The sequence below is a fragment of the Lates calcarifer genome, linkage group LG19 (assembly GCF_001640805.2).
Source record: "Lates calcarifer isolate ASB-BC8 linkage group LG19, TLL_Latcal_v3, whole genome shotgun sequence".
NCBI classification, from domain to species: domain Eukaryota; kingdom Metazoa; phylum Chordata; class Actinopteri; family Centropomidae; genus Lates; species Lates calcarifer.
The window spans coordinates 22,153,599-22,181,588 of NC_066851.1; the positions used below are offsets into that span (position 1 = coordinate 22,153,599).

The following is a 27,990-nucleotide window of genomic DNA, read 5'->3' on the forward strand; positions in this document are numbered from 1 at the left end:
TGCCGTTCATCTGGACCGGAAATGTTAAGTGCAGTGGAGGTGCAGCAGATGTTGGATCTGATCTCCAGCAGCTGGAAACAAGTCTCAGTGTTTCTATCGACACACACCTGCAACTTAACTTAACCTCTATCTCCCGTAATTACAAAAACAAACAGGAAGGAGCCTCAACTACTGCACAAGCATAATGCTGGGACTGAAACAAGTATAGCACGTCACCCTCTAGTGGATAAAGTGGCAGGAAATCCAGTGTCTCTGACCCCCAGCGGAGGAAGTGTGGGTGGAGAGCGAGGATGCACAGTTAATGACAGAGAATTAAATCTGGTGTTTAAAGGAATAAGAAAGAATAAAAATCCTGTTCCACACAATCCTGTTTTTTTTTTCCTGATGTCTCTCTTCTCTAAAAATCTTCCCAATGAAGTGAACTGAGAAGAAAAAACTCAGGAGTCATAAGGAAAATTTGTTTTAGGGGGTCAAAGCCAAAAAGATCCTGAACGCACCACGAACTCAACAAATTTAATAACATCTGTCATTATTTGTTGTTTATTAGTTGTTGTTTTTTGTTTCATTGCTGCTCTGTCACCTGCTGTATATAGATCAGTGGAGTAAAGTAACTAAGTATATGTACTCAACTACCATACTTTAGTACAGTTTCACAGTAATATATTCTGCAGATCGAGTACTTTTGATACTTAACCGCTGATAATTATTCTGTACTTTTTACTTCAGAACAATTAAACATGAATAGCTTCTACTTGTAATGAAGCATTTTTACATTTATGAACTGGTACTTTTACTGTATTAAAGGATCCGAGTACTTTCAATCACTACTACATTATTACACCTATTAATTTATGACTTATAACCTTGAAACAGGAGTTTACAGGAGGCTCTTAAATGCAGCACAGTCGCATACTATAATGCCACGTTTGAGGGTTTTTAAAAAAAAAGAAAGAAAGGAAAGAGAGACAGATCCCTTGTCGATACAGGTAAAGTAAATGTTTGTTATTATCAGAAATCACGTGATTAACACACTATAAAAAACTGTGTGCACAGACCAACACTTCTCCTGCTCCTGTCTAATCATTAACTCATCTCTAATCACAGTGGAGACACAGAGGTGATCTTTGCTTTGTCCTTGTCCCAGGAAAAGCTGCTTATATCCGAAATTTTACCGCTTATTCTTTGTTTTTTCACCTCTCCGACGCTTCTGTCACCTGATTCCGATAAATTCACCTCTACAAACCGGATCTTTTTTTTTTTTTTACAGGTATAGAAAGCGAAAGCTAGAGCGGAGGAAATAAAAGAATAGAGGGAAAGGCGGCGCGACATTTTCCACCTGAGCTGCGCAGGTAATGCAACACTTTTCTCTTTAGATTTAACCAGACAGCAGGCTGCTATTAATTAGTCCACAGTCAGCATTGGTTTAACGTTATCTGTATTTACAGAGAGAGAGCATTCAGAGGGTTTTACTTTAAACATGCTGATATAGGTTTTGGTTGATCAGTAACAGTTTGGTAAAACAATGGCGCTCAGTATTTAGGCTGTCAGGATATTTAGTGTTTATTTTCAAAAACAAATAATGCAACTTTTTTTCTGTTAGAGTTGATTTTGACCTGTTTTAAAGATAAAAACCGATTTGGCACAATCCTGTAAAATGTAATATTAATAGTACACTGTTGTTGCATGCTGTATAATGGCTTTACTTCTGTTTCAGTGTCCACAGTATAACGTAAGTTTTATTATTAGAGCCACAGAATCAAAGTCTTGGCTTAGTGATAATCAATTAAGCTTTATATATAAATATTAGCTCTTGGAGAAACACAGGAAACTGTTCTTACATAGTTCACTTATTTCTTTTTCATAAAAACACTGAATAAATCTGTATTTTTCAGTAATAAAACCTTAAATCAACAGTCAAATATTCTTTAAAAATCAGGTGGAGAGTAAGACGGACTGAGGAGACTTTAATCATTGCGTGCTTTATTTACAGTAATTATTATTCTATTAATATTTAACAGACACTTATGTACTCGTCTACAGGGATCAAATGAATAATTGCATCTAAATTACACATGTGTAGTTAGACTGTAGTTGTTGCATTGTAAAATACAGTTCTGGACTGAAAGGAAAAAGCTGCTTGTTTACTTTATCATTCACACACACACACACACACACACACACACACACACACACACACACACAAGCTTACTCTGACTTGAGATAATAAAATTGAAAGTATAAAAGTGATTAAGTCAGAATCAAATCTTTCTGTGTACAAGGAGTGAGTCAAATTATATTTTGTAGGAATGCAGTGTTTATACAACGAGGGGGAAAAATTTAAACAAAAATGCCACAAAATGATCAATAAAATACTGTGAGAAACTCTTTGATACAAACTCATGATGTTCATAATGTTGAAGCCTTTTATTTTAAATGCTAGAGCAGATCAGATCACACATTTTTAATGCTATTTAATTGGATGTTATGGGTTTAATAATAATAATAATAAGAAGAAGAAGAATTACTGTAAATGAATGTGCAGAGAGGAAAAAACTCTAAAGGGACAAATGATTAGTTAATAAAGTAGGAAAACCGGATTGTACAAGGTTAAAGTTCACCTGTAGCACCTGTATAACATGGAAATAAACACGATAATACACAAAGCAGAGTGTGTAATCATAGTGCAACAAACAAATCATGTTCGGTTTCCTGGCAGAGATGTGATACTTTGTGATAGATAAAGTTGTGTTTGCATCTTTAACACAAGTTCTTGCTTCTTTTTAAGAGAATATTAACTGTAAACAGAAATACAACTAAATTATTCTTTACCCAAAATAAGGTGAAGGTGTGCAGTCTGCCTCTCAGGCTGAATATGACCTCAGTGACCTCCAGTAAGAAGACAGGGCAGACTGTGGCCTGAGAGGCGAAATCCAGGGAGATATAAATCTGTAAATCGCCTGCTGCAGCTCTGCCTGCTCAAGTTTATAACTCTGAGTGCACTGTAAAAACTGAAGGTGACCCAGAGGGATGTTTTTACCAAATTAAACTTCAGCTTCAACTCTTACAACCTCAGAAATCTGCTTTGTATGGACCGGCTTCCACCAATGATAATTAACAGAAACAATCAAGCAAAAAGAGAGACAATAGTCAAGGACATAAAAGGTAAAATAGAGGTACTACTGCCAAAAACTGAGAGATAAGCTGAAGAACGATGGGAAATATGCAAAGCTAAATAAAGTGCAGTTCCTGGTGAGATAAAGTGCAGGTGAGACAGTTTCCATTACACAAAGAGATTCAGTTTTTTAATGGCTACAGGAATAAACAGTGTCCTGAGCGTCCTGTAACAGCATCCTAAAGAAATAAGGTCAAACTCCTCATGAAGTGGGTGAAAGGGACAGTAAAAAAATCATTACTGATAAAAACAATAAATATCCTGAAGCTGAGACACCCTGAGACGCTTATCTACACAATTAAACCAAGCCTCAGTACAGTAGAACAGATTCAATAAAACACTGAAAGAACCAGCTTCACTATGAAAATCAAAACAGCTTGTAATCAGTCACAATCTTCAAGTACTCAGGAACAAAATCAATGGCTGTATCTTGCATGTAAATAACACCGGGCTTCTAAAATCAGTGAGCTCTGTGAGTTCTGGAGCAGGAAGTGCTGTCACTTTAACAAACACACCAAACTCCATTCAGAATTCTTGAAATTTTCAAAGTTTCCTCACTGGAGATCCAAAATGGATGCTGGTTTATAATGACTTCTAAGTCTTTTTAACCGATCTACAGTTCCTGATTACTCTTGAACCTTCTGAGCCTAATTCAAGCCGCTGACTATCACTCAGAGGGAGATCGTCGACAGAGCAACAGCAGGTGTTCAGATTTAATTTCAGAGACTGATACCAACTCCTCTCTTCTCTTATCTGGTTTATGGGAGATGGATAGTCACAGAGGACAGTGTAGAGAGAGTTTGCATTTATGTCTGCAGCTGTTTACATCACGCTGTAAGAACTGCTCAGGCAGGTTGTCATGTTACCTGTAAACAAAACTAATCTACCAATCCCTGCTGACTGGAAGTGAAAACACACGTTAACTGCTGTTTCACACACACTCCTATTAGAGCAGAGTGGCAGGCAGATATTTCCGCTGTTGGCTTTAACTTTTAAATTTATGGGTTTTTTTCTCACAAGTGGATGTTATTTAACAGGATGAGATGTCAGAAATGATGGACAAGTCTACTGTAAACCCAGACGAGGACACTGTGTCCCTCAAGAGCAATGGGAAGACGCCGACCAACGATTCTCCTGTGAAGCTGGGCATGATGAAGTCGTTCAAAAAGAGCATCCAGCGTGCTGCAGAGAAGAGCCTGCTTTCACCTGGAGGCAAAGGGTCAAAGGGCACACCTAAAGCAAATGTGACTGAGTCAGGGTCACAACCGCCTCTGTCACCCGGTGAGTACCATCATGGTAGAGTGGCGCAGGTTTTTGTAGGCCAACCCTGAAGTTAGCATCAACCTGGTTCCCTCGACAAAAAGCAAATGGGACTTTCTTCTTGGAAAGTTAGTGATAGTTTGAAAGAGTGTGAGTAGAAACAGAACAAGGCTGTAAAGGTGGACTGATGAGTAGATCGGTTTTCGTGCCATAGCACTGCTGACTTCCATCTGGGTTTCAGGACCCATTCCTGCACCATTCTGTTGGATTTGTGCAGCAGGTAGAGTAATGTGGCCTCTGAAGGTCAGAATTGGTGTTTGTGTTTAACCGGCCGAAGTCTCGAAAGGCTGTTTTCTGTACACTTCATTGTGTTGTAGTTTTCATTTTATGTGGACCAACAACCTACACTCAATGGTCAGAGCCCCCTGGAAAACCAAGCTCATATGTAGGAAGATAAGATCCTATCAAACACCTGATCTACCTGTTTAGGTGAACTTGCTCTGCCTCAATCTGCCTCCTCTAATTCTCCTTAAATTAGTGATCTGCCACCTTGAACGCTCACCAGAAAATGTGTGTGAACTTGTTTCACTCAGCTGTGGGTGAAACTCTGTGTGTAGGTGGAAAGAGCAATGATGTGAGAACACAGTGCAGAAAGAGCAAGAAAGCAGAGAAAACGGCAAACATCACCGCACTTTACTGAAAAACAAAACCCGAGCTGCCGCTGTGGATGTAGAAATCTATGATTTTATTTGGATGTTTGTTAAACAATCTGAGAAATATCTGAAGGTGATCTGCTTCAGCTGGTGTCAACAGAGGGAGATAAAATCCTTATTTACATTTGTCCCTAACCCCTAACACTTATTAAGGTTATTTTAAGGCTGAAATTAATGGTTCACTATTTTCATAATTGATTAATTGCTAGCAGTTAATTCTTTGGCAAAATAGTCTGGTATCATCAATGTGTATGAATAATACGCAATTTCTGAGGGAATATTTCATGTTATCCTTACGCATTTTTTGCTTTTTGCATGTTATTTTACGCCAAAATTCAGATTCAGCATTTCTTCATTTTTCGTAGGTACATGAAAATGAAATAATGTTTTTCATTTTAAAAAAACACCTGCAAGTTAAAAGACTTTCAAATAAATAAATAATTACAAGATAAAATGTTATAAAAGCAGTACTCAGACAAAGTGCTGTGGTTAGCTAAAAGCAGCGACAGGACCCTGACGTTTCATTTCAACAGGCTTTGCTGTCCCCAAAATTTTGGTCCTACATCATCTCTTCACAGAGGGAAAGTATGGGAACTAAACAAAGTTAAATGATGCAAGAAAAGCTTAAAATGTGTAGACATGACATACTGAAAGTCCTTAAAAGTGGTGTGCTACTTATCCGCCATCCCATCATATCATGTGACCCAAGTTCAAACAAAACTGATAGTATTTGGGGTTTTAGCTTGTTGATCAGACAGAACTAGCTATCTGAGTGGGGGGTTTTCACTATTTTCTTGCAGAATACTCACATAGATCAAACAATTAACTGATAATAACTGGTAGTTGCAGCAACAGCAAACAGAAAACGGTGTGGATGTGCTGTGAGTGGAATCCACCTGACCAGGTTTTTGTGTAGCGTCCTTCAACTTGAAGCTCATCCAGGGTTTTCCCCTGGAATTACCAGCGCTGGTAAATATTCAAATAGTCACCTGACTGTTAGATAAATGATGTTTGCTGTGTGATACAGACAGTATGAACTCTGCCTGATGAGGATATGAAAACTGAAACGTCGTGTTTATAAAGTGAGTTCAAGTGATGGACAGTGTGTAGGATTCTCTGGTTTCCTGACTTTCAGGACTAAAATTAACAAACATCTTTGGTTTGTTCAGTCTGTGAAGCTTTCAATTCATCACATCCTGGTAAATCCATCCATCCCTTCTGGTCGTGAATGAATAAGTTTGAGTTAATCATGATTTCAAGTGGGCTGTGCAGTAGAAGACTGACAGTTCTCTGTGTCGCTCACACATAAACATGAACCCCTCCTACACTTCAGTCCTCCTACAGTATCTGCTAAGCTGTCATTTGTCTTTGCTGCTGATTGTTTTCTTGTCCATCGCTCAGACTTGTCTTGTGACCCCTTAATACATTTTAAGAAAGAGGAAAAGTAGATTCTGAATCATGTAGCTTCGTTTAGATCTACTGTAGCCGTTAATAAAGTTCAGGAGTTCAGAAAGTTCTCAGTCAGGCTGAATTTGTTCTGAAGCATTTGTTTTCCAAACTTGAGTCTTGCAGCAAAATGAGCTTGTGAGAGATTTTCTGGATGCAAATGTTATGGAACAGAAGTAGAAAAATATACAAAATAGATGCAGGAAAACAGCGAGGGTGGATTTTACCTTCAAGGCAGCGACACAAGGCTTCATCACAACATGCACAGTGTCCTAACATTTCAAAACTTTCTCAGCATTCAGCGTGGTAACATTTTAGTCAAACACGTGAGGTTATTTCATTTAGAGGAAGCCCTTTGGATTCTTTTAAATCCCTACAGAAACTCAGTCGGTGACTTTCACTTTTCATTCTGGGGCTGAGCCAAACTAACCTGTGTGTTTTCATCATTGCTTAATCTTTGCATTCCTCAGTGGGTTTAGCTTTAGAGGTCACAGTAAGGGCGAAGTTCTGCCAAATCACGCACACATACACCCACGAAGGTGTAAATACGAACCTTAAGAAACTGAAACCGTGTCAGTTTTCAAGCACTGGCATTGATTTCTTTTCCTACTGACTCGACAAAGAGAGATGTGATTGTGAAACAAGGAGCTATGGAGCCATGTCCAACTGAAAACTGCTCTGCTTTGTATTCTCTTAATCAGGTCCGAGCGTTGGTTCTCCAGTTACCCCTGGTAAGGACAGTGATAGTGACATCAGCCACCCTCTAAAACGTTCAAAGACAGGTAAATCAATCATTTAATACTGGTACTGATATCTTCCTCACATCAATAAGCCTCCTGGCTGATAATATGAAACTGCTATCGACATTTTAACAGTTTTCTAGATAAAAAGAAAAAAAAAAAACACTTTAATGGCATCTCCATAGTGGCCTGGTGGAGCATTGAGTTCAGAACACAAGGTGCTGTTGATGGAGGGAAAACAAAAGACCAGAAATCATGTCCAGGTCCATATAAAACCAACTGGTCACATATTATTGCTGCTTTTCCATCCAGCAGATCCCAGTATGCCAAGCACTGACTCTTTCGTGAGAGGATCCATTCGTCGAAGCCTGCCATTCGTCAAGAGAAAAAAGTCTAAATCTGTCGGTGAAGGCTTAGTGGAGGAGAAGAAGGAGGAGACAGAGGAGGAGGAGGTGGTGTTGGCGGAGATTGAGGAGATATACACACTGCCAGAAATACCCCACTCACCGCTGTCAGGTACAGTCTCTCCCACACGTTTTTATCCGAGCAGGGTTTGCTGTTTCGTCTCGATTAAAGGCACCAAGGTGGCGTTTTGTGCTGGAAAGTCAGTGAAACGACAAAGATACGTGAAGTGACCACATAGAAGAACAAAACGGCCACAGAGAATTCAATTAGGTGTGAAATAATCTGATTCACATTAGCTGTGTGTGTAGAAAACTTCATTCATTTGTCCTTCAGTTCACATCCAACGGGCTGTCAACCCTCTGAGTGTTCAAAGACATTCATAGCCACGGGCAGTGAATGCAACCTTTTCTCATAATGTTCCTAAACACCTTCCTGTCTCTTTGTCTGTCTTTACATTCCACTCGCTCGTCTTTATCTTTCTCTGTTTTGGCAACAGAAACAGTCAAAGATAGGAATCTTGTCCCTGGTGTAAATACACAGGAGTTCAGTTTGTCTGTGCACAATGACACCGCTGTCTGAAAAGTTTTTGGTTTAACTATTAAAATAAAAGTCACAAGTTGTGTTGAGCTGCATTCTGGTAAAGATATGAAGAGTTAGTTTGGAGGGATTCACCATCCACTCTGTTTACGTCCAGTGATGCAGATCAGTAAGCTGATAGAGACGGAGGTTCTGGAGGAGGCTCACCTAAACCTGCTCGCCCTGCGGAGGGAGTTCCAGCAGGAGCAGGACCAGTCTGGTGGGGACGCACCGATGGAGCTGGCCAAGAAGGAAAAAGACCTCAGCCTCCTCTATGGAGACCTGAGGAAAAAGATCAACACCATAGTCCGCGACTCCAACTCTGTTCCCTCCAGAAACCAGGAACTTCTGTTACTCACGGCCCGCATCATCCAGGAGGAGGACAAGAGAGCCGAGGAACCAGGAGGGCTGCCGGGCAGCTGGATGGAGGCCTGGAGGGAGGCGGTGGAAGAGGGGGTGCAGGCGAAGGTGAAGAGCGTTCACCTGGGGCAGGGGGAGCAGAAGGAGCAGAAGGAACAGAGGGAGCAGAGCGCCTCCTGGCTCGCTGTGCACCTGGGCCTACTGGGTAAGACCATCATAGAGGACTTGGAGAGCGTGAAGAGGGAGCTGCAGTGGTCTTACCCGCCCAGCTTCAAGGTCTTCAGCACCTACGTGAGGAGTTATCACAGAGTCGTCGCACAGCACCTGAAGAAGGTGGAGCAGCAGGTGACGGAGCGGAGGGATCTGTACAGTCTGCTGAACTGGATCATCAACACGTACAAGAGGTCAGTGCATCAACGGGAACACAGCTGATACACATTAGGGCTGTCACTTTTTCAGAAAAATCAAGATCGAACAAATTCAAAATGACTTTGTGATGTTGCTCTGCTTGTCTTTGCTGCTTCTACTGGCTCACTGAGATTGTAAGCTAGCAGCTGAGTCCGCAATTTGATTGTTGTTGAAGAGTACAGCAACAAAGTTGACAAATGGCCTTATCTTTATTTATGCCTCTGCTATCCACGGTGTAGAGCCCAGAATACTTCCTCGCACTGCTTCTCAGATGTTTTGGTGTTTGATTGTCCGCTCAGGACGACCTTTCTCTGACAGAAAAACACTGCATTACCATTAATTTACTGATAGGTCAATAGGTCAAGCTGATAGAGCGCCCTCTGCTGGATCACAAGCAAACTGCTTCAAATGGTTTGATGTACTTAAAAAGACTGCAGCCTACATTTCAAACAGGTTATTGCAGCATGAATATCAACTTATCCCCCCATGTTCAAACACATGTTCGAATTTAAAATAAGAAGTGGCAGCCCTGATACAGATGGTGATCTGTTGTCACTGAGCAGCCTCCTTGGAGCTGTTGCAGGTTAAGAATCGCTCAAGGGCATCTTAGTCTTAGTGATGATGGAGGGTAAAGCAGTGTTCTTTGACTTTCTATCCCGTCAGCACAGGGATCAAACCAGCAACCTTCCAGTCATACATTTGCTGCTTTAACCTTTAGGGCAACATCAGTTTGGATTAGATTATGTAGAAAAGAGACATTTCAACCAAGTCATCCACAATAACTTGACTTTTATGTTCTAATCAACATCCCACAGCTGCCATTTTTGTTGCTCGTTTCGCAATTCTTTTTTTTTTTGGTCCTTCTTTTTATGGCAGCATTTGCTGTAATCGATGAGATCTGGGTTCACTGTCTTTTGGTTTGAGTGATGACTCGATGTATCGGGTTCCAAACCAATTTATTTTTGGTCAAAATGTTCCAGACGGTTCAGATTTAAGAGTGTAAACTGGCATGAAAAGTCACAAACTAAGAGAGGAGAGATTAGTGTTTTTAAAGTCCAACTGAGGTTTTCTCTGTAAATGATTTGTCCTGTGAGAGTTTAAGGTTTAATTACGGTGCCTCCTTGTTCTACATTCATTTAACCAAATACTACTCTGGTGTTTGTGTACGCACAGCAAACTAAATCCTGCACAAAGCAGTAAACTCAGTGTTGTATCACTGAGCCAAGTCTCCTTTGTATCAAACCTAGAATCATACATGTTTTAACCTGCACCTTAGCTTGTTGAACAAGTCGACAAACAAACATTCACTAGGGAAAAGTACACGGCTGATGTCACTTTATTGCCTTGAAATCAATCAGCTGCTTAGGTGCAGCTCGTTAAACAGCATGTAGACGCACCTGCAAATGTCACTGCAGTTCAGTTACGATGCTTTATAACCAAAAGTCTGCAAAAGTCTGCACTGCAAACTTGGATCATGGAGTTCTGAAACACATAGATGTTTCAGGTCTAAAGGAAGCCATGCTGAGTTTGTGGAATCCAGCATTTTAGGTGACTGGCTCTTACTACAGATGAAAAGTCAGGCTGTTTCAACCTCTGCTGCTTCAATGTTGACCTTGCCTCTTAACAGAAGTGCAGGACTAAATTGATTGAGTGCCCCTTTAATCAAAAGAAATTCAGGTTTTCTACAACCTGCATCATATTTTAGTAGTTACTCACATTATTTCTACAAATCCCTTCACCTGTGTGATTAGCAACTGTTAACACTTACGATGCTGACAGTAATTTCTATGTCTGGTTGTCTTCCTGGAACAATATTTACAGTCTCAAATTGCAGGAAATACCCCAAACACATCTCCTCGACTGCCCACATAAAGCTGAGTTCACAGATGGTGCAGACAGAGATGCTTAAAGGAGACCTAACACGACACCACAGCACCACAGCGAGCACGAGTGGGGAAAGCAGTAAAAAAAAAAAAGAAAGAAACGAGGCAGCACTGCTGATATTATTTGTTGAATCAGGCCACGCCAAACCAAAAAACTGTGCTTGAAACAACATTTGGGAGCCCAAAAATAAACAGCTGATCTGATGAAAAGAGGCACAAAACTCTCCTGAGGCCAAAATGGAAAAATATAATCAGGTCATGTCCACATTTCTCACAGATTATGTAAAGCAGCATCTTAAAAAAAGACTTTTTTATACAGTATATCTGTTTATATGAATAAGTACAGATCTCCTGAGAAAATGAACTCAGTCATTGCTATATTCACTAAATTTTGGGCAATGGTGATTGGATTTTCATGAACTTAATTAAATGATTGATGTCTATAATGTTGTATATGCAGCAGAAAGGTCCACAAGCCATCTGTTGTATCTCTGGGGAGGGATTTACTGTATTTAATTAGATGTAATTGTGTGTTTTATCTATATTTTAATCCACATTTTGTTCCAAAGCATTGTGTGAACATGTTTCCCAGATCCTTTCATACAACATCGCCAGGTTCTGATAGAATCTGAATTCTTCCCTGGACATGAGGCGACATGTCTTCAGCTTTCATGAGCTCTGGGAGATGCAAGCACAATGAAATGTTTTGAAATCTTGTTTCACGCAGCGAGACGATCATGGGAAGTCTCTCCCTGCAGCCGGACATGAACGATGAAAGCACCGATCTGCAGCTGGAGGAAAACTTCCTGAAGCAGCTGAAAGAGAAATACTGCTGCAGAGTGAAGGTGAGGACTCTGGGTATTTGGGTGTTTTAGTAGCATTGCAGAGTTATTAAAAACTTTACAAATATTCACACCACCCTGTTTCTGCTTCTCTGCAGGTGGACATGAAATCTTCACTCAACAAAATCATTGAACTTGAAAATGAAGAGTTTTGGAAGGACAGAAGGATGCCAGAGAAAGACGACGAATTCCTCAACTCTGAGTTTCATATGGACATCTGGACGGTACGACACTGCTGTGTGGTTAAAACAAAAGCATCTTTAATTTTTTTTCCTTTTTTAATATCATACAGTAGGTGTGATTTAATGTATTGAAAATCGAGGTAAATATCTGAAAAAATATGCTAATAATAATGTATATTTTATTAGGAAAGTACCCTCTAAATAATCAGTTATAGTGTGTTAATATTATTTAGTAAAAGCTATCAAAAAAAGGTGTTTAAATCAGACGTAAACACAGCTCAGACTTGAAATGACAGCAGTGAGATTTTTTTCTGATCCACCAGATGCAGTACAGTGTTTTGGACATGTGGTGGCAGCATTTACTTCACTATTACATTGTGATTCTTTAACATTGTCTCTGTTTTTTCCTCTTTCTTCAGCAAGTGAAGTCAAATTGCCAAAACTCTCGAGTCATTGATGCTGAGCTGGAACTGAAAGTCCTCTCTTCCTGCCTCGAGGAATTGAAAGGCTTCCCCAAAAGGTACGTGAGCACAAAAAAACACACATAATGAATGTGTACGAAAGTTCTTACAAATACTAAATGTTTGAGTATTTAAAAGGGAAGGTCTTAGAGAGGCAGATCGCCACCTCATTGACCCTAAATGACATAATAATACATATTTATATAGGACACAAGGAATCCCTCCAGTTTCAGCCTTAAAATAAACCTTGGGATAATCGCAACCTATAAAAGTTTGCCTTCAGCTTCATGTCTCAAGTCTTTAGAGGCCATTTTTGCTTCTTAACTCATTCATAATAACTTATATTAGTACTTTTTGTATCTATAAGAACATCCAGACTGACAGCAGCTGCACATTTGCAGTTATTGTGCGTCTCTTTGTGGTTGGTTTTAGTATCTAACGTTTTCGACAACAGATGTTCACAATCACTGACCCATTACGCAATCACTCCATGACAGTAAGCACTCGAGACTGTCATTTCTATCCTCTGACAGTTTATTAGTAAGGAGGACAAAGGTCAAAAGTCATTGTTGGGCCGGAGGAATAAGTAAACCATTCTGTAGAGTCAAGAGTCAAAAGGAAAATGGTGCTTGGTACAAAATAAAATCCAAATATTTCATAACCTCACTGAGGAGGTAAAAGAGGAAGGTAGAAGAGTGACAAGGAGACCCACCCATGGCAGCTCAGAAAAACAAACCAAAAAACAGGATCCTGACTTTGACCGCTCCAATTTTCCTATTGAGTAATGTGAGAATGTTCCCCTCATCTGTTTTTAACCGAATCATGAAATCAGAGAAAAGCCTGGAAAGATCATGTGTCCATCTACCTTTGTCTTTTTTTATCTCTAAGAAAACAGGGAGGGATGAGATGTAACTCTCAACTCTTCCTCCTACTCCTGGAGATATTTCATCTCTTCAGTTTAAAATAAAGCAGAAAAGGAAACAAGATGCAAACACAGTGCTGCTCTATATTTGTTTGATAAACACCTGGAACTACAAGCTACTGAAACAATGTAAGTGATTAAACTGGAGGAAAACTACTGAGGGAACTGATGACAGAGAGTTACTGATGTTACCACAACCCTGGGCTGCTCCCCAGAATACAAATTACATGAGATATTTGTTTATATACACTACACTGATATGTTGATGTGTTTCTATAACTGCCTCCAATCTTCTGGGAAAACTTTCCACCAGATCTACACAGAGGCTGATGGCTGATAAGTCCTTAATTGCAGCTTGTCAAAATCAAAGTCAAACTATTCTCCCAACAGGGGAAATCTGATTAAAAGAGGCAATTATAAGAGAAAACCCACAGAGATCACGATGCTTAGGGACATGTGAGATCACTTCAGAAAAAGAGGGGAAAACCTGAATACCCAGTAACCAAAATTCTCACCCGAGAAATTTTACTCAAACTTTGAGAAGCTCAAACAAAGCCACCCCTCAGAAGGACAGAACAGACTCAATAAACCTCCTGTAGGACAAAGACGTCACTGTCTCGCACACAGTAAAAAGGTTCATTTTTCTCATTTTCCAGTTCATCCCAGAGATGGTAGATGGGGTAGAAGTCAAGGCTATAACCTGGGAAAGCCATTCCTTTCATGGCCCTGGCTTTGTGCACGGCAAACATTGATGTCTAAAATGTGACTGTATGCTGCAGCGTTAACCTCCTGCTTCCTCATACAAAGATATTACATTTTGGGTTTGCTGACCCTTGCAATTTTATTCTTGCACAGCCACGTTTAGGCATTGAAATAATCAGTTTTATATACTTGTTGTTTACTTTTGTTTTACTACCTCCTGTTCAAAGACATGGTTTAGATTTCACAGTAATCAGACATTTTGGCTCATGTGTGGAAACACAACTGTTTTCACTGTTACACTTTAAGTCACCTGAGCTTGAGAGTCTCCACAGAAACAGCAGCTTATTTTTTAGAATTATTTGACTGTTTTATTCCATATTGTGAGCTGTTTATAAATTTTGAGTTTTAACGATGATGAAACTTATTAGACGTCCAGGTTCGTGTTTTTCCAACATGCAGCTCTGTGTCTTGTGATTTGCTGAGTTTCCTTCTTTGTCATCTTCTTCTTTTTCATCCTTTGATATCTGATTACATCAGTTGTATCAATAAATCAGTTTGTAAGATGTTGCTGCAAGTGGTGGACAAAAGAATATAAAGGTATAATCTGAACAACACTAACACCTCTCTGACTCTGTCCTTTAAATGTATTAATATTACCTGCAAAACTGGGCACTGTAGGGATTCTTTGTAATTTAATTTAAAAGGTATCACCATTTATCATTCATTTAGTCATGTTTACTGTCCAGTGGACTTTCCAAACCATAACCACAACTTTAAAGTTTTATATTTTATGTGTTAAATGCCTGTGAATGAGACGATATACAGCATCTACAGCACTAGACCTGCACTAACCATGAACAGGATATTCCCATGCACTATAATTAGACATATTTACACTAAGTTTTTAGTTTTGGTTTCAGTTCCTGGCTTTTTATGTTTCTATTATCTTAAATCTTAACAACCTCTGTGAGTGTCCATTTATTTTTGTGATTCTAGTGTGCTTTTTTTTTTCTTTTGGGACTAATAATCAATCTCTTATTTATGACTTATCTACCTAATGTCAGATGTTTCTTTTATTTTATCCACCCACCCTTAGGCCTGTCCTCTGTAAATTCCTCTGAGACCAACTTTGAGATTATTACGTTTTATGGATAAACTTTGTTTCATTCATTCCTAATTGTGACCCTTTTATTCATCTGACAGTTTAAATCCATCTCTTTTCCTCTGACTGGAGTCTCTTCCTTCCTCTCCAGGTTTGAGGAAGAGTTCAACCGTCTCTGCGGCGCTCTCAAACCACAGCCTCCTCTGGGCTGAGTATCAGATAACCTACATCAACAGCTTCTCTGCTTTACAGTAAGTCACCTGACTTCTTGCATGGCCTTAAACTGACTGGCTCACAAACGTGGCCTCCCCACCTACTGAAAAAGGAATCTGTCACCAGACTCACCCAGGGAGGATCTGTGTTTGTTTCCTGTTTTATAATGACAGAAGCAGAAATGAAAGTATGGCAGTTTAAAAGGCGATGCCAGAGTAATTTAACCAGAGTAAAAGGGAAATACTACTTATAGTGTGGCAATGCTTACCTTCCAAATGTTTACTACCACTGACTAGCTCTTTCTGCAAGTTTGACCTACAACTAAGCAATCTGAAGAAGACCATGACATGGGGTTGAAAGCTCCAGAAAAGCTTATGACTTATCCTTTTGACAAACAAATGTTTCCAAAGGTCAAGAACAAGCTTTTACACTTGTAGCATGTTAAAGTTTTTATTTTGGAGGTGCACCACAACAGAGGTTGCTTTGATATGAACCTGGAGAGTTCACAAACCTCCTTTATCAATAATCCTGTCATATTAGTTCTGTTAGTTTAGTGGATTTTAAATAGTTTCCTTGTTTTTTCTTATGTGATGCAGAAAATGAACGGTTAAAGACGCAGACCGTCCTGCAGGGCTTTTGTTTGGATGATTCATTTCTGAGCTACTCCTGACTTTGCTGCGAGACTCTCAGTGTTTATGCCAACATATTTTTCCACTGGCTCCGAGTTGTTCAGAAGACTAAATACCCCTGCACAGGCTGATTGCATACTCATTTAAAATGAGGTCACGCCGTCTCTTGTTTCATTGGAGGAGGTGACGTTATCGGTGCCAGCCTTAGAGAGAGTGCCACCTCACGTGACTTCGGGGAATTGGGGCTGCGAGTGTGAAAGTGAAACCACTTCGAGCAAATTCGCTTTCTGAACCTCTTAAACCACTCCAGCTGCTTCTGTTGGTCACAACAAAAGCAGATGTTGGCAGTGACGGGGTTATTCAGGGACGGCTGTGTGTTTGTGGCAGCAGACCAGGCTGCCGGGTTAATGTCTGCTCTCTGTGTTTGATGCTCTGTGATGTTGGAAACTTTTACACTGCACCAGAGCTATTATTGTTTAATTTTAAAAGGTGAATTAAAAGGTAATGTTCATGAGATTATGTGCAAAACAAGCTAAACTTTTTCAGGTGATATAATCAGGTTTTGAGTATAATGTCATTGAAAGAATCACTGGAAGAAGCACATAAAGAATGATGTATTAACAGTAGAAACCTGAGGAGAAATTAACTAATCAGAGGTGACCCTCACTTTTTTAGGTCTGACATGTTGCAACAATCCAGGCTGCTCATGCTCAATAATCCCAGTCGAGAATAAATACAATTTTTGACTGTTCATAGAAAGCAGTGCCAGTGAAAACAATTCACAAAGAGCTCTTGAATTTTCCAAAGAAACTGGGACACATTCTACTGGCAGTTAACTGAAATATCTCAACAACTACTGGATGCACCGGCAAGAGATTTCACAAAGACAATCATGTTCCCCAGAGGATGAATCCAATTATCGTTGGTGATTCCCTGACTTTTCCTGGAGGTTGACATTTATGGTTTTGAGTGAAATATCTTGACAACTCCTGGATGGATTTCCATTAAATCTGGTGGAGACACACTGACCTAAGCTGTGCTTTGTGTTTAGTGTTAATGAGGGAATATTAGGTCACTAAGATGCTAAACTTTCTAGGGTGGGCATAGTAAACGTTAGCTTGTTAGCATTGTCACTGAGAGCATGTTAGCTTGCAGAGATTAGCGTCTAAGTCAAGGCAAAACTGAGATGTTTTTTGATGCTTTAAGTACCAAAAAGAAAATTTAGTTCACCTCTATTTTATCAGACTGGTGTGAAAAAATGCTTCAGTCTTGATGAAAAACTGGGTAATTTAGATCTTTTACTACAGTTAAAGTACTAAGACAACGATGTAAAGATACTCCATTACAAGTAAGAAATCCTGCATTTAGTTTTATCAGCTAAATGTAAGTATTAAAAGGAAAAGTCCCCACTCCCCTATGACTGACGTTATATGACATTTCAGTGTGTAGGTGCTTTCAACTCAGAGTGAAACATGTGACCCCAATGTAGCACGGCTTTTTTAAAAGGTCACCGACCAAAAAGATTGGGAACTACTGATTTGATCTTGTATTTTAAAAAGTACATTAAAACTGTACTAAAAGTCACATTTTGATGACCACATTGAAGTCAGATGTTTATCCCCAAGATGCACCACAGCAGTTTTTACTGCCTGAAAATGTGCCAGTGCTTTACAAAAACTCAAACAGTATGCTACTATCTCACTTTTCCATGTTTTTCCTCCTGCAGGGAGCACATGGATGGGTACCTGGCTGCCTGCCCACATGAGGTGGAAGGGTTCAAAATAGAGGCGAGGTGGCTGATTGTCCGGCTCCTGCAGGGCCTGGAGGACCAGTTCAAAGAGGATGTCAAGGTATGATAACAGTATGATCAGTGGATCAAATACTGTAGGGCGATAAAGGTGTAAGACAGTTTTCAAGGATTCTTCCTTAAATGTGAGAATCTGTTCTCTACTGTGGTCTCTAAAAAGGGAATTGAAAAGGGGATGCTCTTTTCCTGAGCCCCTCTATGAAATCACAGTTTTACGCTATAACACCACAAAAAAGCACGTTCAGGGACATGAAAACAGGATGTAAGGCAGTGTGGTAGACTCCATATCAGAGGTCAACCGATCATGTCTCGACAAGCTGTAAAAGCCAGAGGAAAAAGCAGGTAAGTAGCGACTTCCTTATGGGTTAATGTTTTGTTAAGCTTTGGCACAAAAACTGCTTGGGTAATGCCGAATTGTAGATCAGTTAAAAAGACGTATAAGTCTGGAGGAAACTTTAAAATATCACAAATTCTGAAAGGAGTTTGGTGTGTTTGATGCAGCAACAGCACTTCATGAGGAATCATGAGGGATATACACCATTCAAAGTTCCTGTTAAAAGACTGAAAACAACCAAACCCCTTAGAGCCCAACAGAATTAATTACCACTTGTGGCTGCAGAGGCCACTGTTACATTTTGTTGCTTTAAGCTACTTAGAAGTAAAATCTAAAAGTTCAAGAGGTTAAAATCCAACCTGCTGCAGACATAAGTCACTTTAGTCTGAGGCAGGCATCTAAATAAGCAAAAATACAAACATCCCTCCAATCTCTGGAGAGTAAAAGAGTGTTGTAGCATGTTGTAGTAATTGTTTTGCAGTATATATTTGATGTTTTTTGTGCTTTTTTCCCAGCCGTACCTGCAGAGAATGATGACGAGGAAGTGGCTGACCAATGACGAGGACTTTAATGACCTTTACAGTCGGACAAAGCTGCTTTCCCAGCACTGTGCTCTCATGAGGCCTCCACATGTCCAGGTGAGGCGGCGGAGGGGGCGGGGGAGGTCAAGCAGCAGGATAAAGACATCAGCACTTGCCAACCAGTTCAGTGAATTTGCCCGCCTAATAATTCACAAGAAACACTACCACCTCTTAATCAAGATTGGCTGCTTGCCATAGTGTCAGAAATAATCAGATATGCTCAGGGGGGAAATTTTAAACTGGCAACTTTCCACTCCTCATTAGACAAATCCAATACAAGTGATGCCTTCAATTAAAAAACTTGGGAGATTTTTTTGTTTGTTTGTTAAGGTTGTCTGTGTCAGATTAGACTTGATTTAATGAGCACAAAAGATTTAGAGTATGAGATAACAATTATAGTGATAAGGTTTTCTCGCTGATGTGTAATAGGACTGGAGGTCTGTGGAGGAAATCCTTATTTACTTTTTGCTGAAGTTGGAAGTTCCAGGGAATCAGTTTGGACCACCATTGTTTTTAGGCGGATACCGTGGCTTAAGTTAGCGGACTAACCCCTGGCAACACGGACAAATGAATAGGTGGAAGTGGAGGTGTCAGGTCAGATGATCTGATTGATGCTGCTCATGTGACGGACGAATAAAGACACGAATGCCTACCGAGCACTCCAACATTTCCCTTTTTTTTTGTGGCCATCCTGTTATTATTCTGCCACCTCACTCCCTCTATGTTTGTGTGTGTGTGTGTGTGTGTGTGTGTTTGTATACGGGTGTCCCGGTGACAGGAGTTTGCGAACCGTTTGCACTACCACGTGGTGAAGGAGTACATCGGCCAGCTGATGAAGAATAACTACTCCTGCAAGAACCGGAAACACGAGAAGGCGGCAGACAAGATTCGTCAGCAGTGGGATAAACTCGTGGATGTGTTTGAGGACATGGTAAAAAAAATAAAAAAAGACAGTGGTGGATGAAATACTCAGAAGTTTTGCTCGAGTAAAAGTGTGTAGAAATACACAGTTACAAGTAAAAGTAACAGCCTTCAATGTACATGTAAGTGACAAAAGTAAAAGTTCACATTACGCAGAATGGGGAATATATATTACTGGATTATAGTAACTGATGCATTCATGTGTTCATCACTTTAATGTTGCAGCTGGTAAAGGTGGAGGTCATTTTAATTACTGAGTACTTTGAGAATTTCCCTGTGGGATCAATAAAGTTTTATCTTAATGAAGACATAATGTGCTGAATATGTATTATACAATGATACTAATGTTTTTTTCCTTTAGTCTTGGCAAATAGTTTTTTTTTATTTATTTTTTACAATTTATAGGGATTATAAATTCATTTTTTACCCTAGCGATGATAAGATGTTGTTATAGTCAACAGCAAACAGGGTTCATGTCATGATACAAAAAAAGAAAGAATGAAAAAAATAAACACCACTAAATCTTACTTTGTTTTTGCAACTCGCATTGTTCAAAAATTTCAAAACTTAGCAGCAGCTCACTGTTTATTATTTTATTTGATAGCAACAGCAGAGGTAAACAGGAAATGCCTGGAAAGAGTCAAACCAGGGACCAGCTACTCAGGGAATTAATGCCTATGTGGTGTCCTGTGTCTTGATTTTTGTAAGGTGTCCTTGGGTTTCTTGGAAGGCACTATATAAATCTAAGGTTTTTATGTATTTTTTAATTATTATTATTACTACTACTTATTTCTGATGTTTATTTTCTGTCACAGAAATCAACTTGCGAGTGGCTGAATTTGGCCGGAGACAACCTGGGAGACATCATCGGACAGAAGAACAAGAAGGACATAAAGGACCATCTTGAATCTTTAGTGAAGCATTATCCTGACTTCAGGTAAATATTTCTAACTCATTCATTAAGACATGATCATTCTGCATGAGGACAATGTGATGAGACAGGGGCTATCCCATCATACCTTTGGTGACAGGTGTAGTAGGGTGCACCCCAAAACCTGACTGTGTTGGTTTGTCACTTGATCTTAATTTCCACATTAGTAAATAAAATGCCACAAGTACCGACAGCATTTTAAAAAATCACTTACCTGATTACAGATGGAGAAGGTGTCGTGGTGTTGCTTCTGCCAACGCTCAAAAGATGCTGAAAGACAAAATTAAAGACTGGTTGTAGTGAGAGTTGCGGGTTTATAATTTTGCTCTTCTTTAAATTTACTGCATAGTTAAATAATTCCACATCTCATCCTCAAGCAGAAGTGTCACTACTGCATCTCCACTGCCTGCAGCTGTTTAATTTTCAGCTAACAGGATTCAACAAACAGATGATGAAGTTATATGAAAAGTGAAGGGATCACCAATGTCATCACAGTTCATCCTGAGGGGAACATGAACATCTATACCAAATTCTATTGCAATCCAATCCAAAAATTGTTGAGATATTTAACTAAAAATCACAAACTTGAACCTCATGGTGGTGCTAGAGGAACAATCACAGGATCACCAAAGTCATTAGGATTTATCCTCTGGGGACCATGAACGTCTGTCAACAGAATAAATCTGAATTGTATATCTTAGGTTATTATCTAGATGTGTTTGTCATGGCGCATGCAGTTACATATTTCTAGAGTGAATGTTAATAAAACCTCAAAGTTGACACCTTGAAAATTCCCCAAGACAGAATTTAAAATGCCTGATAATTCAATCATGAATGTCCCGTGTCCCCCACGGGAGGAAATAAAAAAATGTGGATTCATCATTAAGGAAACTCTGGTTATAAGCGATGATGACTAAGCTTCAGGAGGTTGTTTTGCTAGACAGCAGAGAGAACCAAGGCCGTATGGTTTAAAGACTGGAGGGATTTCCCAAGCAGCACCAGCCAGTGTTTCTAATAAACCTGGCAAGGTTGTTTAAGAGAAACTTAGATGGAGATTAACATTCATGTAACACGTCTGTGTTGAAAGACAGTGGTTTGTCAAGTTGAATGTGTCAAAATTACACACAAAACACAACAAAAATCCATAATGAAGACATTTAACCAACATCCTGATTTTCATTTCTTTTTGTGTCAAAGCTTCCCCTTTGTGATTCTGAGAGCAGTAGACAAAGAGGCTTCTCTATATTGCAGTACAAGAAGTCTGGACAGGACTCAGATAAGCAAAACTAGATGTAAAATAATATAACCAAGGGAATGAGGAAGTGAAGTATTTCTCAGTAACTGATTTATCCAAAAATGGACAGCAGAGATAATTTGGCTTTCCTCAGTAATTACAAAAACCCCCCAAATACTTGTCAGGAGGAAGATATAGTCCAGACACATCATCTGAGAGGTGATTACCCGAGGAAATGTCAAGTTTTTGGTTAGAGACGGAAAAAGGAACAGAACATGAGGGTCCAGTGCTAAAAATTAACCCAAAATAATTTAATATTAATATAACCTAACCTTAACTCCAATAAACTGAACCTTTTACATGGAATATGTACTGCATTAACTAGAGTTAACGGCTGTGAGATGGAGATGGTGTTGACCTCTGCTCTGAAATCGTGTCAATCAAACCACAGACATGTGAGGTGATTAGGCAACCCCACAGGCAAAACAAACAGTGATGCAATGGTGTCAGTGTTGAGGAGAGATCTCATTCATGTGATTTTACTGCTGCATTAGCTCATTTTAGTTCTGTTATTGTTTCTTAAAAGAAGCATATTCTTTTCCCAACACATAAAATAAAAAAACCCTAGAAAGCTCCTTGTTCTACATGGAAAAACCTTGTTATTTTGAGAAAACACAAGCTCCACTCAGAATATGTTTCTTCTATTAGTGTTTCATTCTGAAACACCAAACAATCATCAACAGTGGAGAAGAAACAGAGTCTTCTCACCAGTTTCCTGCTCTGAAAGAAACATCTTAACTCTTCATCGTGGGCAGCGAGACCAAACCTTGTAGAAACACATTTCTCAAGTCAAGAACTAAAGAAATGATCCCTGAAAGTATAGTCTTGGTTTGTTCTGGATGTTTCTCTGGGTCTTATGTTTGGAGACGACCACTCGTACTCGTGGTGAACTCCTGTGAATCAGCATCACCAAAGGCAGTTTGGCAAAAAGCAGGCAGAGCTTTACGACTCTTTACAAACGATTGTACGCTTGAGTTATTGTTTTACAATGGAAGGATAGAACTGCTGAATGTATTGCAGCGCTACCTTGGGTATTGGAGTATTCATGAGAAGTCTGCTACATAATGCTCAGACTGGCTGTAGCTTCAGTTAATGTAGTGTCTGCAAACCTGCCACTTTCATTTACTGATCAGAGGAGGAGTGTCTTCCTGAATAATTTCTGACCACCAGGAGTACGAGTGCTCGTCTCTTGACATAAGACCCTGTGAACTAGCAAAAACAAACCAAGACTATACTTTCAGGGATCATTTCTTTAGTTCTTGACTTGAGCAATGTGTTTCTTAAAAGTTTGGTCTTGCTGCCCACAATGAAGAGTTATGATGTTTTCTTCAGAGCAGGAATCTAGTGGGAAGACTTTGTTTTTTCTTCACTGTTGATGACTGTTCAGCATTTCTGAAAGAAATGCTGATGGAGGAAATATGTTCTGAGTGGACTGTTACTTAAATGTAAAAAAAAAAAAAAAGTCCTGTACTAAAACACCTTTATGTCTTCTAGTCAAGACCTTATTTTTTTATTAGTTTTTTTTAATGTAGCAATCCAGTTCACCTCAATATGTACCACCAACAGTGCTTGGTTTGGTTCATGCAGTCTCTAATTTGAGGATTGTGTTGCTGTAACTGACACAATCAAGTGAAAAATCACTTTAGTCCCTGTTTAAAGTGTTCAGTTCTCAAATACACGTCAGAGAAAATTTTTGTGTATTTTATATCAATATCCCTGTCTTTTCTTTTCCTGGAAAAAAAAGAAAAACATTTTTGATGACTCAACTTAAACTAAGGGGCATTCACATAAATTTATCCATTCAGCTGTCATCAGGGCACTAGATAATTTGGACAATCACATAAAAACTAACTTTAAAAAACCCCAACCAGATATTGTGTTTCACTCAGAAATACGTCACTTACTAGAGGAGAAAGACAATCGGAGTTCCACTTTACTGTTTACTTATAATAAATCAGTCAACCTTGCCACCATGGCACCAAAATGTAACAAAGTAGGTACAGGATGTTCTGAGTTATTTCACAAGTTTTATAGTTAAATTATTTGGAATATATGGGACCTCCAAAGGTTTGTTACATGCCTGGGAACCAAACTTCCAAATACCTGCTTCATGATTTTAGTTGAAATGATGAAACAGATGTTTTCACTTATGCTGCCTGATTCAACCTCCTCTCAGGATTAAATCACAGAGGCAGCAGCCAGCTGGCCACCAGCAGCCCTGTGTGGGAGGGCTTCTGCAGCTCCTTACAGATTTCTATGTGTTTCTACCCTGTGGACTGTGTGGGATTGTAAAAGCTGCTTTACTGACATCTACATGACTCTCAGCAACAAATGTGCATATATATCTCATGTCATTTGAACTGTAATTATGAGATGAGTGTGAAAAACCATTCACATCAGTCTTGACGACTTGTAATTTCATGTCAGAGATGTGGGGACTTTCCGACACCTGCAATAACTCCCACCTGGTGAAAAGACCTAGCGACTAGCTGTTGGCAGAATGGCTGCAGTTACATCATAATGAAATCCAATAATTAACACTAACACCAACAATTGCACACTGGATTTACTTGGTAACAAATTGCCAAGTAAAAAATTTTACTTGGAGTTTGGCCACTTAAAGTAATTCCCAGTGTGACACCAGTCAACTTGGACCTAAGGAGAGGTCTGATCAGAATCAAAGTAACTGCAAACACCTGTGTGGGTGTGCAGGAGCTGCTAAAATGCTGCACAGGTGTGTTCACTTGATTAGACCTATTCTCAGGGCCCATGTAGAGATTGTGATCAACTAACACCTCCTTCACAACAACCTGCTTTGTTGTATTTGCCAGAGCAGGACAATTTAAACCTTAAAACTCTATTTTTAGTAGTATAAGTAGTCAAGATCACAGCAGATTGTGCACAGATTTGACATTTAGTGGAAGCATATAAGTAAATGTGCAGCAAGTCCACACTCAAGTTTTTCTTTAAGCACAGTTGAAGCTACACTCAGAACATGTTTCCTCCATCAGTGTCTCTTTCAGAAACACTGAACAGTCATCAACAGTAAAGAAGAAACAAAGTCTTCCCACTAGATTCCTGCTCTGAGAGAAACATATTAACTCATCATCGTGGGCAGCGAGACCAAACTCTTTAGAAACACATCTCTCAAGTCAAGAACTAAAGAAATGATCCCTGAAAGTATAGTCTTGGTTTGTTCTGGATGGTTCTCTGGGTCTTATGTCTGGAGACAACGACTCGTACTCAGGGTGAACTTGGTGGTCTAGAGAGACACACCTACTCCGGGCACAGTAACAAGAAGTTTTCCTTCAGGCATTCTGTTGCGTGGAAAATTTGGGTAACATATTGATGAGTTTTAAAAAACTTTGACAAAACTTTGCATGAGAGAGGATTTTAGTCTGGAGAGCTTTTCCCCTCCATTTCCATGAATCACATTCGATTGTTTTTTACTTTGACTTGAATTATGTCGCTTTTCCCCTTTGTTAATTAGCAAATATTTTTTTTTGATTGAACAAATAATTATTTAGTCTGTGAAATGTCACTAAAAAGTTAAATCACAACAAAAAAATAGTAAATCCTCCAATTTGAGAAGATGGAACCAGCAAATATTTGGCATTTTGAAAACAATTATCCAAATTGTTTTATGTCCACCTGTTTCTATTCACGTTGTTTTATATCTGCATAAAAATCCCCAAGTGGAAATGCTGGAAAATCAAAAAAACATGAAATATTAGAAAAGTTTTTTACACTCCGAGGTGGAAACGTTGGTCTATTGATACAGGAAAAATGCAACAAGAAAACAGAAAGCGAATTAGTCATGTCTTAGACATTCACTAAAGCTTCTGCTGAAAAGACGAAAACATCAGATCGGTGTGGAGCGATGTAACCTTCCTCAATTTAACACAAACACTAATGCTACATTTTCTACAGTGTTCTATACTGTTTTGAGGTGTGACTGGTTTTCCTAATTACGTCATGTTATTGTTTCCTTGTCTTCCGATGTGATTAAATGGTTCCTGACTGGAAAATTGGCTCCACCTAATATATATCTTGATAAATCAACTCCTGTTATTCACATAACAACATTCATACACGCATTAACTGCTTTCTTTTGCCAAGTTTCTCAAGGAAAAGCCCTAGCTATTAAAGGCTGAAGTGAAGATAAGGAGGTCAAGAAAGCACAATAACAAAGAGAGAGCTCCTCAGATTATAGAAAAAAAGAAAATGCATACTTTACACAGCTGAAACAAACAGTCCACTCAGAACATGTTTCCTTCATCAGTGTCTCATTCGTTTTGTGGGTCACTGCTGCCATGACTCTCTTGTATTTTAGAAAATGTTCCTGAAATGTCTCAATGACCTGCAAAAACATCTTCAGCCATGCATTTTCAGAAAACTTTTGCAGTGACGAAGAGGCATGAAATTTATCAGTGTTGTTTTTTTTCTCCTCCACCTGCAGCAAGAAGCACCTGATTGCTGTTCTGAACTTCAGAGGTTTGATGAGAGGCCGTGAACATCAGCGGATCCTCCAGCGATTCACAGAGCTGAAGAAAAAAACGGACAGTGCCAACGGCGGCGACAGAAGCAGAGTTTTTTTTAGTGACATGCAGGTCACAGTCAACACGGACTGCCTGTCCAATCTGCCTTTCTCCTGTTTCAACGTCCTGCTGCCAGACAACTAATGTACCACAGAGGAGAAAATGCTGCATGGATGGAAGCTAAAGAAATGGATTTGTGACAGAAAGAGTTGACTGTTGCAGTTTCCTAAAGGATCCACTGTCAATGTCCTAGCACCACAAGACACCTCAAGATTCAGGTGCAGTGTCCTTGTCCCAACAAGTCAGAAGTCAGGTGTTTTGGGGTGTTTTTAGAAAATAAATAAAACTATATATTTATGGACTACCAAGGGTAGTTTGAGCTTTTTTGTGAGATTTGTTGACAACATAGATTACAAATAAGGTTGCATGAACTTACTTTTGTTATTCTAAAAGCAAAAATTTGTTCAACAAGTTCTACATTTTCTTTTCAAACTCACAGAGAAATGTGGAAGTTTCATGTGTTACCACTTACTAGGCTCATTAAATATGACGCATCTAGTGTGTTTCATCTTCCAGCATTGTGAGGCATTGTTTTCTGGGAAAGAAAACATTCATTTAAAAAGCTGGAGAAAATTCAATGTTTGGAGGGGGGTAGGATTGTGAAACTCCATGTGGATGAAAGTGAAGCTCCCACCAATGGGCCATAAGTGCTTTCTGTGAGGAGGATTTCTGAACAGCACTTCATTCTGCAGTGACACTGGACCATTTTTGCTAAATGCATCGTCTTTGGTGGCTGTGTTGGACTTCAGTCTGAGTTTCAAGTGTCACACTGACTGATAAAAACCATAAGAAACTGAAACTCTTCACATGCCCCAGCCATGAACTCATGTGCTTCAGACCACGAACTGAAGTTTGTGGGTGGTACTGGACTGTGAATATTAGGGGAATTTAACTCACATAACAACCCCCGCCAAAACTGCTGTGAGACTAAAATATATTTATATAATAATAATTTTCTTTTGTGAAATATGTGTACATCTGTTGTCTGTTATTCTAGATATTCCTGTAAGATCACAACTTAAAGTGTGAATTTCTTTGCCCATGTATGTGTTGAATTTAATCATTCAGTTTTGTACAGTAGACGAGTAAATAAGTGGGAGACATGAAGAGCTTTTTGTTTCTCAGGATGGTTTAAGGGACTTTTTCTGACCTGTGACAGATACCAAAGATTTCATGAATCCCGATAATTGGTCTTATTAGAGTATGACATACTACTTTATATAATCTGTTTTAATCAAGCAATGAAACTGATATGTCAGTCTCATGAGTCTTTTCTCTGTCTTAAGTTTTTCAAGTTTCAAGTTTCAAGTTGAGTCTCTGTAAATAAATCTTCAAAATCCACTGATTCATTCATTTCTAATTAATGATAACATAATACTTTGCTTTATTTTTACAGCACTTTTCATACACATAATGCAGCCTAAAGTGCTTTACATTATTTACAGTTTCATGAACAAAAGTCTCTTATAGTTTTTACTAAGAATGAAGCCAAAAACAAAAAACGTCCA

General features: G+C 39.2%; 1 protein-coding gene and 3 non-coding genes across 4 annotated transcripts; 2 read left to right on the plus strand and 2 right to left on the minus strand.

Moving 5' to 3' along the window:
* Positions 1–1,091: 1,091 nt before the first annotated feature.
* Positions 1,092–27,823, plus strand: LOC108902190 (exocyst complex component 3-like protein 4). Its single transcript, XM_051078276.1, is given in 15 exon segments — positions 1,092–1,349; positions 4,210–4,453; positions 7,293–7,373; positions 7,644–7,847; positions 8,431–9,076; positions 11,691–11,808; positions 11,904–12,029; positions 12,407–12,507; positions 15,326–15,374; positions 15,376–15,425; positions 17,743–17,866; positions 18,673–18,795; positions 19,517–19,669; positions 20,475–20,596; positions 26,344–27,823. Coding segments are annotated over 14 exon segments (2,358 nt in total). The 5' UTR covers positions 1,092–1,349; positions 4,210–4,215; the 3' UTR covers positions 26,567–27,823.
* LOC127143649 (small nucleolar RNA U3) lies at positions 22,505–22,711 on the minus strand. Its single transcript, XR_007815217.1, has one exon. It is a non-coding gene; the product is annotated as a small nucleolar RNA U3 (small nucleolar RNA).
* LOC127143650 (small nucleolar RNA U3) lies at positions 23,110–23,316 on the plus strand. Its single transcript, XR_007815218.1, has one exon. It is a non-coding gene; the product is annotated as a small nucleolar RNA U3 (small nucleolar RNA).
* Positions 24,868–25,074, minus strand: LOC127143651 (small nucleolar RNA U3). The gene has a single exon (XR_007815219.1). It is a non-coding gene; the product is annotated as a small nucleolar RNA U3 (small nucleolar RNA).
* Positions 27,824–27,990: the final 167 nt, after the last annotated feature.